The 15,575-nt window shown below is 45.7% G+C and overlaps 1 protein-coding gene across 3 annotated transcripts; it reads left to right on the top strand.

Moving 5' to 3' along the window:
* The first annotated feature begins 3,310 nt into the window (after positions 1–3,310).
* LOC124141690 lies at positions 3,311–15,366 on the top strand. Of its 3 annotated transcripts, none has more exons than XM_046509738.2 (5): positions 3,311–3,609; positions 7,871–8,864; positions 9,927–9,986; positions 11,949–12,008; positions 13,882–15,366. In XM_046509738.2, exons 2-5 carry the CDS (start codon positions 7,874–7,876, stop codon positions 14,559–14,561), a joined length of 1,791 nt encoding a protein of 596 aa, XP_046365694.2. In that variant the 5' UTR covers positions 3,311–3,609; positions 7,871–7,873; the 3' UTR covers positions 14,562–15,366. The 3 variants fall into 3 exon arrangements, with proteins under 3 accessions (XP_046365694.2, XP_046365695.2, XP_046365696.2); XM_046509739.2 differs by lacking the exon at positions 3,311–3,609 and adding an exon at positions 3,638–3,785; XM_046509740.2 differs by lacking the exon at positions 3,311–3,609 and adding an exon at positions 3,643–3,724.
* Positions 15,367–15,575: the final 209 nt, after the last annotated feature.

Below are 15,575 nucleotides of genomic sequence, written 5' to 3'. Positions count from 1 at the left end.
AAAATTAAACCAGTCTTCAATTGGTTTGGGAATTGCATTTACTACATACTTAGGTTTTATAAAAAAAATCTCTAGGCAGTAATCCTTCTGCTCTTCATTGCAATAAAATCCACAACTGATACCAACAAAATACGAAGCTACACACACCCCCTTGTACACACCCAGGAAAAAAGCTTAATAATAATGATGTAATGAATGGAAATCCATTTGGCAATGCCTTTTCTCGCCTTTGACGCAACGCATGAAGTGACGCATAAAACTACGCATCATTAAGACTGTTGTTGGCCCAGGGCCAAGTTTTCTTGTTGACGTGGCTGGTCTGAAGCAACAGTCACTCACTCACTCACTCATATCGGTCATCGTCAATAGGTTAAACGACCGCCTCCGTGGTCTAGTGGTAGAGCGTCCACCCGGAGAGTGGAAGGTCCGGGGTTCGATCCCCGGCCGCGTCATACCAAAAGACGTTAATAGATAGTACTTGTTGTTGCCCTGTCTGGCGCTCGGCATTAAAAGGCTAAAACAAGGACTGGTCGGCTCGGAGTCAGTATACTGTGTCTGAGTGGGATATCCATGTTAAACTGAGGCATGGTATCTCAGTGTGCTAGTACTATAAATCAGCATCAGGCAGGACCAGTACAAGTAGCCACACACACACACACACGCGCGCGCGCGTGCATACACGTCGCTATTTAAGTGCAATAATCTTGGAATTTCACCTCACCTCAATAGGTTAAACCTGCTGCTGCGGCGTTAAGCTATATTCGTTCTCTCACTCAGTAATATGACACTTATACCGCGAGTATCTCTAATCTAGCTGAAGCCCTTTCAGGCTCATCCGTACAAACACGGGAGGCGGTACTGCATCTCCCACAACACAATCTCATTACAATCAGATCACAATTCTCGTTACCGCTAAACACACCATTAAAGGTCACGCCAGAACGACCTTTCGCGATCTTTGACCGACCAATGAAATGAGTAACAAGTCGACATTAACCAATCAGAAAGCAGCTTTCTCGAGCTATACGGCAGTAGTTTTCCAGACTACGCTTTCAAAGATATTTTGACAATTTTAACACTGAACTAAAGAATATTGTGGAATGTCTTAAAGAGGGCCTTATTGTATGGTAGTACTTCCCACGGGCAATGCAAAGTCTCTTCATTTCCAAATGTTTATCCTGTTGATAAGATGATGATATTGGCGGATTCAATCGCACAGCCAGTGTTCGAAATACCTGCCTGCCCGACCGTCCGAGACGGGTTGATTTCAACTCGGGCTGCCAGATTTTCAAATCCCCATGCCCGGCGGTCGGGTTATATTTCATATGTGAAAATATTCAAAATATTTCCCGATGATAAGCATTAATTCACATGTAAAGATGAATGATAAAATGTAACCAAAAAGAAACCCCGTTAGCTTATCCTGAGAAACATATGATTATAGTGGGCAGGCAGGTTTTGGTCAGGGCTGGCAAGTATTTCAGCTAGCCAGTCCTGTGGTCTGGCTGAAATTTTTGGGAGTTTCATACCCTGGCACAGCCCGTAACTGTTGTTCGGAATACACAGTGTAAACCTTTCCCGAGGTTGTTTGATAAACATATTCCGACTGTCACTTTCCTGATCTGGTAAGCGGCGCTCTTATTGGTTGGATAAAACGTCGTTCTGACGTGACCCTAATGGGATGTCCTCAGATCTTTGTTTAGCGGCAGGGATATCGAAGACCTGATTTTTTATTAGATTACCCACCACAAAGTCGGTTGAAGGGCAAGTGTGGCTGACTGGTCCGAGTTTTGTTTTGTTTGTTTTGTTGTTTTACGCCGCAATAATATTCAAGCTATATGAAGGTGGTCTATAAAATAATCGAGCCTGGATCAGACAATCCAGTGATTGATTTCAGGAGCATCGAGTCACGCAATCGGGATACGATGACATGCGTCAAACAAAAGGCGAGCCTGACCACCCGATCCCGTTAGTCGCATTTTACAAGCATAGTCGCGTCTTACGACAAGCATGGGTTGCTGAAGACCTATTCTACCCCGCATCTTCACGGGAGGACTGATCCCCGTGATCCTGGCACAGTCAGGCTGGTAAGGCTCATCAGCTCAGGGCCCTTGCCCCCTCTACACGCAGCCCACACAGCGAATGGGACTTCTCCCAGGAAGCAATGCCTTGTCAAACCCACCCAGTTTTTCGGAGAATGTGAAGATTCCCCGATCCTGCAGCCTTCAGCATTACCCAGATTGTCAGAAGGGCTGTATTCCTGGCAACACTCCCGGGTACTCTCCCAAAGTCAGTCAACAGATTGGGAGGTACCAAACCTAAGGCACCAAGAACAATGGGGAGTCGGACAACTTGATACTTGGGATAAGGTCCGCATATTTGCCTTTTTTATCCTGAATCTTGTCAATCACATTAGTGTCAAAAGGGACGGGAAATTCAAAGATATAATGATTTTATTGGATTTATCAAAAACGACAAGATCAGGTTTGTTGGCCTGGATCGGTCTGAGACTGTATACGGGCCTATTCCAAAGAAATTTGCATTGATCATTTTCCATGACGCCCTCGACATTTTCTGGGTCCAACCATGGATGGACCTCTGTGTCAAAACCACAAGCATTGGGAAGAGTCACTCAATCATGTCGCTTAAGATACTGTGTTTGTGCCAAAGCTGGGCATCCACTGACAATGCGTATCATTAAATCATAGCATAATCTACATTTCATATTTACATTTTATTGCAAAATCACACATTTTACGGTTTCGAGGGGGAAGTGACTGGTCCAAAGCAGGAAACTGAAAGCCTTCTGTTTCACTTTTAAGGCCAGCCGATTTCATCTGACATCAGTATTATTATTAGTAGTAGTAGTAGTAGTAGTAGTAGTAGTAGTAGTAGTAGTAGTAGTAGTAGTAGTATGATTATGATTGTTATTATTATTGTTATTATGATAATGAAACAGCCTATTTATACTGCTACAACAGCAATCACTCTCTAACTCAGTAACTCCCTTATGAACGATACTACCGTCCCTGCGAATAGATGTAACCCGCCAAGCGGCGTAAAACAGCATCCATTCACTCACTCACTCACTCACACCAGTTAACGTACATGATCTAACAGAAACCACAGGTATACCCGTTCATCTTCCGAACACTCACGGAAGAAACCGGAAATGCCCGAAGTGCCGACACGTACAGGTTTCACGGCCTGAAACCGAAAGGAGTTGCACACGGTATCTTTTCCGCCTACACACATACATCATCCCGAACAAGGTTATCAGCCGGAAGGTCGGGGTAACCTCAATGAATGTTATCAGCTAAAACCTAACTTAATCATCAAGGAGGTAATACATCACAAAAATAGATCTACACCCGGCTTGACAATGACAAGCTGTGTCAGAGGTCAAAGGTCACAGGTCATGTCATGACAAACTACTACTGCCACTAAGTAAACATAAAGTCACGCTCGACGTATCTCGTTTCTTCCTCGTGTGTAGGTCTCGTTGTCAGCGAGACTATCGTGTTAAGGAAGGAGTCCCAAAATACAACTTGATCATCTGCAGTATTATCCGGGATTCGTCGACCTAACATGCCCACAGCATGATACGCGGTAAGTCTTGTAATCTGAGTCTACAATGGCTGATATGTTATAGCGGGGAGCTCTGTTAACATCGCATTATGTAGAGTAGAAAACAGACTGTGTAATATTCGACAATTACAACCTGGTAAGACGGCATTTTTCACATGTAGTCAACCATCACCTTCACGCGACTTGGTTAATTTCTCGTGAGTATTTATTCAGATTTGTATTGTGTGTGTTCTCCACGTGCGTGCGTGTATATCATTCAGTTTATGTCCATATCATACAGTTATTGTGGATATCATTCAGTTTATGTGGATATCACTCGAGTTATGTGGATATCATTTCGTTTATGTGGATATCGCTCGGGTTATGTGGATATCGCTCGGGTTATGAGGATATCGCTCGGGTTATGTGGATATCACTCGAGTTATGTGGATATCATTTCGTTTATGTGGATATCGCTCGGGTTATGTGGATATCACTCGGGTTATGTGGATATCATTTCGTTTATGTGGATATCGCTCGGGTTATGTGGATATCACTCGGGTTATGTGTATATCGCTCGGGTTATGTGGATATCACTCGGGTTATGTGGATATCACTCGGGTTATGTGGATATCGCTCGGGTTATGTGGATATCGTTCAGTTTATGTGGATATCACTCGGGTTATGAGGATATCACTCGGGTTATTTGGATGTTATTCGGTTTTTGTGGATATCATTACGTTTATTTATATATCATTCAGTTAATGTTTACCCGTAAGTCTCCAACGAGGCTTTGTTTACTGTTCTGTGATAAATATGCCCCATACATCAAAGGTGGCACAATTTTCAATGCAGAGTTGCTCCCCTTGGTAATGGGTTCGAATGGAAGATTTGCACTGACGATGGCCCTTGGTTTGTCTGCACCACACCGACGCTCAGTTGTTGAAACCTTTAGCACTTCGGGCGTCACTCCAGCCTCAAGCTGACACGCCGTGATGTAACCATTATACTGTTCGCAACGGCGTGAAACCCAACTCACTCACTCACGATGCACATCATTCTACCTGATTTGGGAATCACCTAACACCACCACCACCACCACCACCACAATCACCCCACCCCAACCCACAACACCCCACCCTAACCCCGCGCTCTCCCCCCACTCTCGGTACACTCACCTAAGCCGTTCCCACACTACACACCCAAGCCTTCGGTGACGCAGCAGATATGGCCATAAATACGTTCACTCGATGAATATATGGCAATTAAGACAATCACTTCCGCTGATAGTCTCGCGACGCTGACTGAATCCTGTCACATCATTTACTCTGCTACACCTCTGTACTGGCGGCCGTTTCCGTGGTCTAGTGGTAGAGCGGCCGCCTGGAGAGCGGAAGGTCCGGGGTTCGATCCCCGACCGCGTCATACCAAAAGACGTTAAAAGATGGTACTTGTTGTTACCCTGACTGGCGCTGGCTCGGCTCGGAGTCAGTATACTGTGTCTGAGTGGGGTGTTCATGTTAAACTGCTGCATGATATCTCACTATAAAATCGGCATGTACAGTCATACACACACACACACACACACACACACATACACACGTGCACGTCGCTATATAAGTGCAATAATCTTGGACGCGACGTTAAACCCCGTATCAACTCACCTAACTCTAATCTGGCAACTAGTGTAGGATTAAAGTGTTTCTTTTAGTGTGATGGTTACCGTGTATACTCCCGTTGCTACAATGCGTTCATGTGACCTATATATACATATCAATCAATACTCGCCAGTGCGACATGCGTCTGTACGCGAACGCCTCCACGACTTATGTAACAATAGACGGCCTAGTGGTCTTGTGGAGACCATGAACCCTGTTTCCTGTCGTCAAATGGCTTAGATATTGCCCATGCCACGTAAAAGACATTTAACACTTGTTTTCGTCCATGAATTAGTTTTTCACTTACATAACGACGTGACAGCCTTATGTGGAAGGAGGGGGCGGGGTGACGCAGATATTTCATAGCTGACCCCGCAGTAAACCCCACGACAATGGGACCAGCAAACGAGGAAGGAGAATGAGTGAGTGAGTGAGTGGGTGGGTGGGTGAGTGAGTGAGTGAGTGAGTGAGTGAGTGAGTGAGTGGGTGGGTGGGTAGGTGGTAGAGTGAGTGAGTGAGTGAGTGGGTGGGTGGGTGAGTGAGTGAGCGAGCGTGTGTTTGTCACAGCAGGCTTCAAACGTGTACCTGTGTGTAGAATCGAACTAGGGTCGTATGCGTGACGAGCGACTGCTTTAACCACTAGACTACTGAAGACTGTGGTATCGAACCTGGTGTTGGAACACGCGTGTCAACCACTGCGCCACCCTACCGTCCTTGAAGAAACCGCAGGTGGAGTCCGACACCAATGACTCCAGTTGTATTTCTCGACACCACCAATAAGCGTAAGCGTGTTGACATTACACTCAAAAAGGTTAACACTTCATTGGTAAGATTTTGAGACGGCCCCCACTTACTGGTGTATAGTATCTCTGTTGTTTTACGAAATATAATCATAATACATCGGCCCAGTGAGGAGTCCGGGTTTGAATTTGTCACCAGGAACCCATGCTGGTTGTATTGCTTGTTGGTTTGTTGTTTAACGCTGCACTCAGCAATATTCCTGCTATATGACGGCGGTCTGTAAATAATCGAGTCTGGACCAGACAATCCAGTGATTGACAACATGAGCATCGATCCACGCAGTTGGGATCGATGACATGCATTAACCAAGTCAGCGGGCCTGACCACCCGATCCTGTTAGTCGCCTCTTACGACAAGCATAGTCGCTTTTTACGGCAAACATGGGTTGCTGAAGACCAATTCTACCCCGGATCTTCACGGGACCCATGCTGGTTGTAAGAGGCCACTTAATGGATCGGGTGGTCAGGTTCGATGACTTGGTTTATTGCGTGTCATCGTACCCCGACGGCTTGGATTGTGGCTCAGAATATCAGTCACTGGTCTGGTCGCGATTCGATCTACTTACAGACCGCCTTCATAAAGCTGGCATAGTACTGGCATAGTGCGGCGTTAAACAACAACAAAAATGTAACGACGAATAAGTCGCTCTTACGGTAAGAATAACATACAGGGTCCGATTCTGGCGTATTACTAGTTTCACAAAAATATAAATTAGCCCGCAAATATCACTGAATCACAGTGATTTTGTAAAGGAAATATGCCTTCAATGATGACTGAAGAGACGTGACTTGACAATGCGTGCAACGACCCGTGCTGTCGAAATGTGATGACGCACTGAGGAGAGGGAGCTTTCTTTCAGCGCTTGTCCACCCAAGCTCTACTGACGCTAAGTAGCTATCTGATTCAGGTGAAGTTATTTCTGGTCCACGACATTCCGAACTGTGGGAAAGCCCGGATGTTGAGTAACTGCGTTGGATTAATCGTAGCTTTGAGCAGCACATTGGTGATAGCACAGTATGTAAGAGTACTGAGGGAGGAAGTGACGTCGGTTTTTAGATGTGTACCATATTTGCGATCTCCACGACCATCGGATCCTTGCACACAACTAAGGGACGCAACTCAGCACTCTGGCCAACCCGTGCCCCCTATCTATATGTAGACAGCAGATTGGCATAGGATCCCATCACCAGTTCGTCGTGTAATGCAGTAAACTACGTTTATAACGAACACGCTTATTACGAACTTACCGATATAACGAACTTAATTTTAGTCCCGGCCATTTGTTGTATATATGCTGTATAGATGCTTATAACGAACTACGGTTATTACGAACTAAAATTAGTGGTCTCTTTGTGTTCGTTATAACCGTAGTTTACTGTAGTTTTTGTTATATGCTACTACTAGGGGCTATGGATCGACCGCTAGAAAAGTCTGCCAATGTGCGCTGAAGGATTTACACCGCACTTCTCCCTCTCCGATTCATAAAATCATGAAACATTTATATGTATAATATATGCTGATCACTTCTTGAATCACTTACCTTCAGATACCAAAATGTTCGTCCAAGGCCCCGTTCTTAGAGCTAAGACGATCGTAACTCCCATACTGCCTGACGCAGTCGTAGCGCTAAGATCGCTTTGTAAACGGGGCCCAGAGCGAAAACAACACCCCCCCCCCCCCCCCCAGTGGTTAAAGCGTTTGCTCGGCACTCCGTAGACCCGGGTTAGATTCCCTACATGGGTACAATGTGTGATGCCCATTTCTGGTGTCCCCCATCGTGATATTGCTGGAATATTGCTAAAAGCGGCGTAAACCCATACTCACTCACTTACTTCTCCTTCCAGATAATGTCTGCAGCGAACATCCTAGCGAGTCTCAAGGAAGCACTCTTGGAGTGCCCGATATGTCTCGACCATTACGACGATAGTGTCCGTATTCCACGTCGTCTGCCGTGCTGCTTACAGACGTTGTGTCAGCCGTGCCTGAAGACGTACAGCAGGGACATTCCGAAAATAACATGCCCCATGTGTCGCCAGGACTGTGACCTTCCCGGGGGGGTCACGTCCCTCCCGAAAGAGCAGCTTATCCTGCGGTTCTTGGAGCATCTGAAGACATCACTGAGCAGCCCTGTCCCTTTCTGCTCGCGTTGCGAGGAACCCACCCCTGCCTCCGCCAAATGTGACACGTGCGTCGCCTTTCTGTGTACTGGGTGTCTGTTTGCTCATTTAGCGAATCGGGGGACCAAACGACACGTCACTGTCACGTTTGAGCAGGCGAGATCGGACCAGATAGTCAGAAGAAGCACCATTCGTCAAGGTCGCTCGGAACAAAGCCAAAATGGCGGACATATTGTTTCCAGGAAGATTTCTGAACTGGGGAAAAGGATGGAGGAATTATCCAGTATTAGGGACAAGATTGTCCACTCCAAGACGGCGGTCGTGGACGACATTAACCATGTGTTTGATGACCTTGTAGAAAAACTGCAACAACGGAGGGGGAAGCTTCTGTCACAAGTGGAGTCAAAGGTCGAGAGGGAGGTCAAGGTCATCTCAAGGGCAATCGAATCACACAAGGTCACACAGTTTAAATTAATCGAAGCTTCTAAGAGTCCACAGAAATCATTGAGGTCAATTCTTGAGGAGAAGCCACAGGATGTAAAGTTCGTCAGACGGGGCGTCAGTTTTGTGCCAGCCAATATTCAAAATTTAGCCTCTACCATTATGACCGGCGCTGGACTGGTCAGGACAGTCACCTTTACTCCCATGGAAAGACCGAGGGGGCTGGACGAGGAGAGTCACTGCAACTCCATCAACCTGGAGCCTTCAGAGACCCAACAAGGTATAGTCTATAATGTCAAGAGTTGGAGGTTTCAAACAGAATTAGAGGTATCAAATTGAACCTACATGGGGCCTTCAGAGACCCAAAAAGGTATAGACTATAATGTCAAGAGTTGGAGGTTTCAAACAGAATTAGAGGTATCAAATTGAACCTACCTGGGGCCTTCAGAGACCCAAAAAGGTAAAGACTATAATGTCAAGAGTTGGAGGTTTCAAACAGAATTAGAGGTATCAAATTGAACCTACCTGGGGCCTTCAGAGACCCAACAAGGTAATGTCAAGAGTTGGAGGTTTCAAACAGAATTAGAGGTATCAAATTGAACCTACCTGGGGCCTTCAGAGACCCAAAAAGGTATAGACTATAATGTCAAGAGTTGGAGGTTTCAAACAGAATTAAAGGTATCAAATTGAACCTACCTGGGGCCTTCAGAGACCCAACAAGGTAATGTCAAACGTTGGAGGTTTCAAACAGAATTAGAGGTATCAAATTGAACCTACCTGGAGCCTTCAGAGAGCCAACAAGGTAATGTCAAACGTTGGAGGTTTCAAACAGAATTAGAGGTATCAAATTGAACCTACCTGGGGCCTTCAGAGACCCAACAAAGTAAAGACTATAATGTCAAGAGTTGGAGGTTTCAAACAGAATTAGAGGTATCAAATTGAACCTACCTGGAGCCTTCAGAGAGCCAACAAGGTAATGTCAAGAGTTGGAGGTTTCAAACAAAATTAGGGGTATCAAATTGAACCTACCTAGGTGGAGACGCCGAATGTCCTAGCAAAGTATTATCATGTTAGCATGGGTATGTGTTCCAATCATACACTACTCAACTTTTGATAGGGATGGGGAGAATGTGGCTGAGTGCTGGTGTGCGCTTGCATTTTATCCTGCAGCATGTCACGTGAACAATTTGGTTTTTTCTTCGGTCTAAGCTCAGGTCAAATGATATTTTCCTGTTTTTCCCCTAACTTTAAGAAGATTCACTTTTTCTTTGACTTGCGATTGACTCGAGTCTTGCCCCCTTTGTGGAATCTCTTCTCGTGATGATGACGTATTTTATTTCAGCCGCTGAGGTCAAGGTCCACGTGGTGTCAGCACGTGGTTCGCAGGAGGAATGTCACACAGGTAATTCACACACTTGTGTCGTGTCACGTGTGTCTCTATGATGTTTACGGGGAGAGACCCTCAGCTGCCCATGCTTGTCGTAACACGGGATCGGGTGGTCAGGCACACTGACTCGGTTCATGCATGTCATCGAATCTCAATTGCGTGGATCGATGCTCATGATGTCAATCACTGGATTGTCTGGTCCAGACTTGATTATTTACAGACTGCCGTCATATAGCTGGAATATTGTTGAGTGCGGCGTATAAAAAAATAAAATAAAACAATAACTTATTAGTCGTCTCTGGGGACCCAGGTCGTCACGGGGTCGTCACGGAGTTGAGAGTAGTAGAATCACGTACATGAAAACCATCTGATGAAACCAGCTGAAGTAAGTGTGTCCATCGATTAAGTGTGAGTGAGTGTGTTTCAGCAATATTCCAGCAATATCACGGCGGGGGACAGCAGAAATGGGCTTCACGAATATTACCCATGCCGGGAATCGACCCCGGGTCTTCGGCGTGACGAGCGAACGCTTTTACCACTGGGCTATCAGTCCGCCCCCAATCGATTAAGAAGAGAAATGTTCTATCTATAGCTAGTGCCGCGACGCAAATAGTTTTTTGACATAGGTCTGATTGTTAACGCCGTCACGACTTCACAAAGCACGACGACAAAGGAACGACTGACAGTGTAGGTGGGAAGACGGGATCGCGTTACAGTGGCGATGAGGGTGTATCACTGTATTGTCAAGTGAAAGGGAAATGCATGCGTTGTCATATCGTTCAAAGTGTCTTTTCATCTTTTGGGTAAACGTGACGTGTTGTTACATTTAATTTACACTTACGCTTTGAATCACGGTTTGAATAATGAGAGGCAGATACGGAATGTATAGTTTATTAGGCTGCACTTCATTCGAACATATCAGGACCCGGAGATATGACACAATGCCCGACTTGCAGAGTCACAAAGCTAAACGGCCGCTTCCGTGGTCTAGTGGTAGAGCGTCCGCCTGGAGTACGGATGGTCGGGGTTTGATCCCCGGCCGCGTCACACGAAAAGACGGTAAAAGATGGTACTTGTTGTTACCCTGTCTGGCGCTCGGCATTAAGGAGGTAAAACAAGGACTGGTCGGCTCGGTATACTGTGTCTGAGTGGGGTATGTATGTTAAACAGCGGCATGGTATCTCAGTGGGCTAGCATTATAAATCGGCATCAGTCCGGACTAGTACAAGCACGCACGCACGCACACACAAACACACACACACACACACACACACACACACACACACACACACACACACTTCGCTATATAAGTGCACTAATCTTGGACGCAGCGTTAAACCCCATTTCACCTCACCTTGCAAAACTTAACTTAGGCGTCGCGCACACAGCATGTTGTTTGTTTGTTTGTTTGTTGCTTAACGCCGCACTCAACAATATTCCAGCTATATGACGGCGGTCTGTAAATAATCGAGTCTGGACCAGACAATCCAGTGATTGATAACATGAGCATCGATCCACACAATTGGGACTTGATGACATGCATCAACCAAGTCAGCGAGCCTGACCACCCGATCCCGTTAGTCGCCTCTTACGACAAGCATAGTCGCCTTTTACGACAAGCATGGGTTGCTGAAGACCCCGGATCTTCATGGGTCACACAGCATGTGGGCGTACTTCATTAAGACAGTGTTTTCAGGCGTTTTTCAAAACTATTTCTGCATTTTCTTTGACTTATGTGCCGTGGTGATATCTTCCGTCAGGGTGTTCTTGTCGTCAGTAGTGCCAACAGCAACCACGGGCCAACCATGCATCTCAACCTGAAATACATGGCTGTTATGTAGTTTTAGGGCGCATCAGCCTGTAACTCCTACTGTTTCAATCTCCCTGATATTTCGCGAGACATTTTTAATTTCCTCATATACGCCATTTATGTTGATGTCATGACCTTGTATGTTACCTGGACTACTTTTTGTTCAGGTTCTCAGTGGGATCAAGTAGTAGTTCTACAGAAGGACAAAGACGTGAAGCATATAATATGTAAGTATATGGTATTAGTGAAATAAAAGCTAACCTGACATTTTAGGTGGGGATACTTTTGTATGAAACGTATACGAAATCGGAAACTGCTTATGTCATCCACATCTGGGGCGCGTTGCAAGCCACGAATCGCTTAGAGAAAGCAAATTCATCGCTCAACCCGGGGTCTGCAACAGTTCGAAGCGCTTGCGCACTCTTCCAAAATGGCGGCACAACTACCGCTTGGTTGCCTTGACGTTTGTTTGTTTGTTGTTTAACGCCGCACTCAACAATCTTCCAGCTATATGACGGCGGTTTGTAAATAATCGAGTATGGACCAGACAATCCAGTGGTTGACATCATGAGCATCTATCCACGTAACTGGGATACGATGACATGCATCAACCATGTCAGCGAGCCTGACCATCTGCGTAATGAAGAACGTAATAGAAGAGGCTCGATGACGAGCTGATGAAATTTATGACTACTTTGAAGATGTGTAGCAGACTGAGGATGATGGGGTGTTAGCTACCTTTGCTCATTTTCTCGTTGATCCAGTCAAGAATTCCTTGTTCCGCTGTCAAAGTAAGCCGCCATTTTGGTTTGAGAACGAAGCGACCTCAGTCAGCGATTGTTTCGCTTGCAAGCGGCTGAAAGTTAGCGCACTGTTGTAAGGCGAATCGCTGTACATCGCTTACAAGCGATTGGCGCTTTGCAACGCACCCCTGGCTTCCACAAGAGATAGCGCTTCAATGACGTTTTGTAGACCATTGTGAGGTCATCGGTTACCATGACGTCACAATCCAGTGATATCACACATGTTTCTATCACTGAGGCTGATTACCTATTTTACACTCAAGACACCGTTTACAAACTGAAAAAGTTGGGAAGAAATATTTTGGCTGATTAATAGACTTTTGATATAACATCTCTTAACACTCGTCAAAAATATTGAAAGGTCCTCGGCAAGCCCCGAAGTTTTAAACTTTTATCGACTCGGTGATATATTTGATATCAAAAGACACTCCGGTGGAATTTTCTATATAAGGACCCCCCACTCAGTCGTGACCTGGCTTAGTGAGTGAATGATGGTTACTACGGCACTCGCCAATATTCCACAATAATGCAAATAATCAAGTCTGTACCCCAGTGATTGACATCATGAGCATCGATCTACGCATTTAGGATATGGCATGCATCAACCAGGTGAACGAGCCTGACCACCCGATCCCGTTAGTGGCCTCTTCCGACAAGCATCAACCAGGTCAACGAGCCTGACCACCCGATCCCGTTAGTGGCCTCTTCCGACAAGCATCAACCAGGTCAACGAGCCTGACCACCCGATCCCGTTAGTGGCCTCTTCCGACAAGCATGGCATGCTGAAGACCAACTGTAACCTGGATCTTCACGGGTTCCAGTCATCTCATGTATGCTTGACCAAAATACTTGCTGAGCCGTATATGGAATATGACCTTTATACTTGCAGGTCCATATATGGAATATGACCTTTATACTTGCAGGTCCATATATGGAATATGGCCTTTATACTTGCAGGTCCATATATGGAGTATGACCTTAAAATTTGCCAGTGCATATATGGAATATGACCTTTAGAATAGGTCTTCAGCAACCCATGCTTGCCGTAAAAGGTGACTATGCTTGTCGTAAAAGGCGACTAACGGGATCGGGTGGTCAGGCTCACTGACTTGGTTAATGCATGTCATCGAATCCCAACTGCGTGGATCGATACTCATGATATGAATCACTGGATTGTCTGGTCCAGACTCGATTATTTACATCCCGCCCTCATAAAGCTAGAACATTGCTGAGTGCGGCGTAAAACAACAAACAAACTTGCCGGTTCATACATGGAATATGGTCTTTATACTTGCAGGTCCATATATGGAATATGACTTCAGCACGGCAAGTGACGACATCATTGCGACATCCGGCTCTACTGTGTCGAACGCCATACCCTCAAACCCAATCTCAAACACTGGCTGTCGAATCCGAGCACAGAGACATGTTCTTCTGACCCCTAGTCTCGATCTACAAGCAGTTCATCGAATAATGTTTCAGATGAAGGTTACATTCAAACTAAAACAACCCATACCCGACAGAAAGAATATATTCCAGATCAGCTTCGTGAGCAACCCTATGGACGTCGCGTGGAGCCAAACAGCGGAACTGAACCTTGAACTCCGCACGTGCAACCAGCACAAGAATCATAGGAATCGCGTGTGTCTCTTTGTGATGTATGATGGGAAAGATGTGTTCTGTTGTGCTATTGGTCATAATCAAGCTGGCGTGTCGTGTGACCTTCACCTAGGGTTCTTGTTTGACAGGGCCACGAGGCAGATAGACATTCTGGGTGAGAGTTGTGGGCTGTTAGCCAGTGTGTCTAACGTGGTCTTTGAGCGAGCACTGTGGCCTATATTATATCTCGGCCGGCCGGAATGGACAAGTATCAATTCGGAAATTATTTCTGGGAACAAAGTTCAAGTTTCACAAGCGTTAAGCGACACTCTGACTACTGCCTTGTTTCCCCAAGCGAGCATGATGTCGGCTGTTTAATGCAGGTATCTCAACGACTAATCACGCTTGCATCGTCATTTAACACACTGCAGCTTTTTCAGGATATCTCGCAGATATGTTAAAAAGAGGTCTAAAAGATATTATCGCATAGGCTCAGATCACCGTGATTGACAGGTTTATGACAATCAAACAGACGAATCTATCACATCTGCATCCGGCAGACGTTAAGGGACACAACTCTACCCCGTGAATTCAGTCGTGACCAACTCGTCCCATTCCGGAACAAGCCGAATGGAGATGCGTGAATATTGGGTAGCAAGCTCCTCACAGCGATAGCCCGTTCGCGGAGCTCTCTATATTACCGAGAGTGTAACGAATGTGTCACGCGCTGGGAAGGAGCTTGATTGGGTAGAAGCTAAGGGACACAACTCTACCTTGAGTATTGGTTAGACTGGTATCCTGCTCTTCATCTCAGCTAGCGGCTGCAAACAGAGGCAGGGGACCAGTCTAGATTATAGAGCAGAAGCTAAGGACGCAACTTAATGATACTACAGGGTCGACGTGGCCATGATAAATATACCAGAGACGGATAAAAACTTCAAGATGGCTCGGTGAACATGATCCTGTTCCACAAAGCGATCGTAAGTCGATTTTACGTCTGAGCTACGACAGTCGTAGCTGCGATCGCTTTCGAGGGCAGTAGGCATAGTTTACATAAGGTATGTCTCGTGTAGACCTGTCGTCGTTACAAGAGATCTGAACGGGTTTTTTGAGTGTTTCAGGAAAAGATTTTCACAATTGTATATAGCATTCGTCTAAAATAATAAAACATTTTATAGATTGCCGTGCGTGTTTGAAGAAAAACATCGTTTCACTGAAACATACGGTGTTCTACGGAGGACATTAGGATCTTCACCCTGCCTGGCGGATCAAGTTGAGGTTTGATTGCGAATGAGTCCAGGGTAGAATGGATATAGAAATAATAATATACTGGGTAACCGCAGATGACTCGAGTGAGGCTGTGGGAGGGGGGAGGCTGTGGACGAGGGATGG

This window comes from Haliotis rufescens, unplaced genomic scaffold (assembly GCF_023055435.1).
Source record: "Haliotis rufescens isolate VD_foot unplaced genomic scaffold, xgHalRufe1.0.p SCAF_56, whole genome shotgun sequence".
NCBI lineage: Eukaryota > Metazoa > Mollusca > Gastropoda > Lepetellida > Haliotidae > Haliotis > Haliotis rufescens.
The sequence above is the reverse complement of the archived record's forward strand: the minus strand, read 5'-3'. Positions and strand labels throughout refer to the sequence as shown.

Bases quoted from the DNA above. Each gene is read 5' to 3' on its own strand.
- LOC124141690 (XM_046509738.2), top strand. From the start codon at position 7,874: ATGTCTGCAGCGAACATCCTAGCGAGTCTCAAGGAAGCACTCTTGGAG. The intron at 8,865-9,926 runs GTATAGTCTATA...ATTTTATTTCAG, and splicing joins GCCTTCAGAGACCCAACAAG to CCGCTGAGGTCAAGGTCCAC. The intron at 9,987-11,948 runs GTAATTCACACA...CTTTTTGTTCAG, and splicing joins GCAGGAGGAATGTCACACAG to GTTCTCAGTGGGATCAAGTA.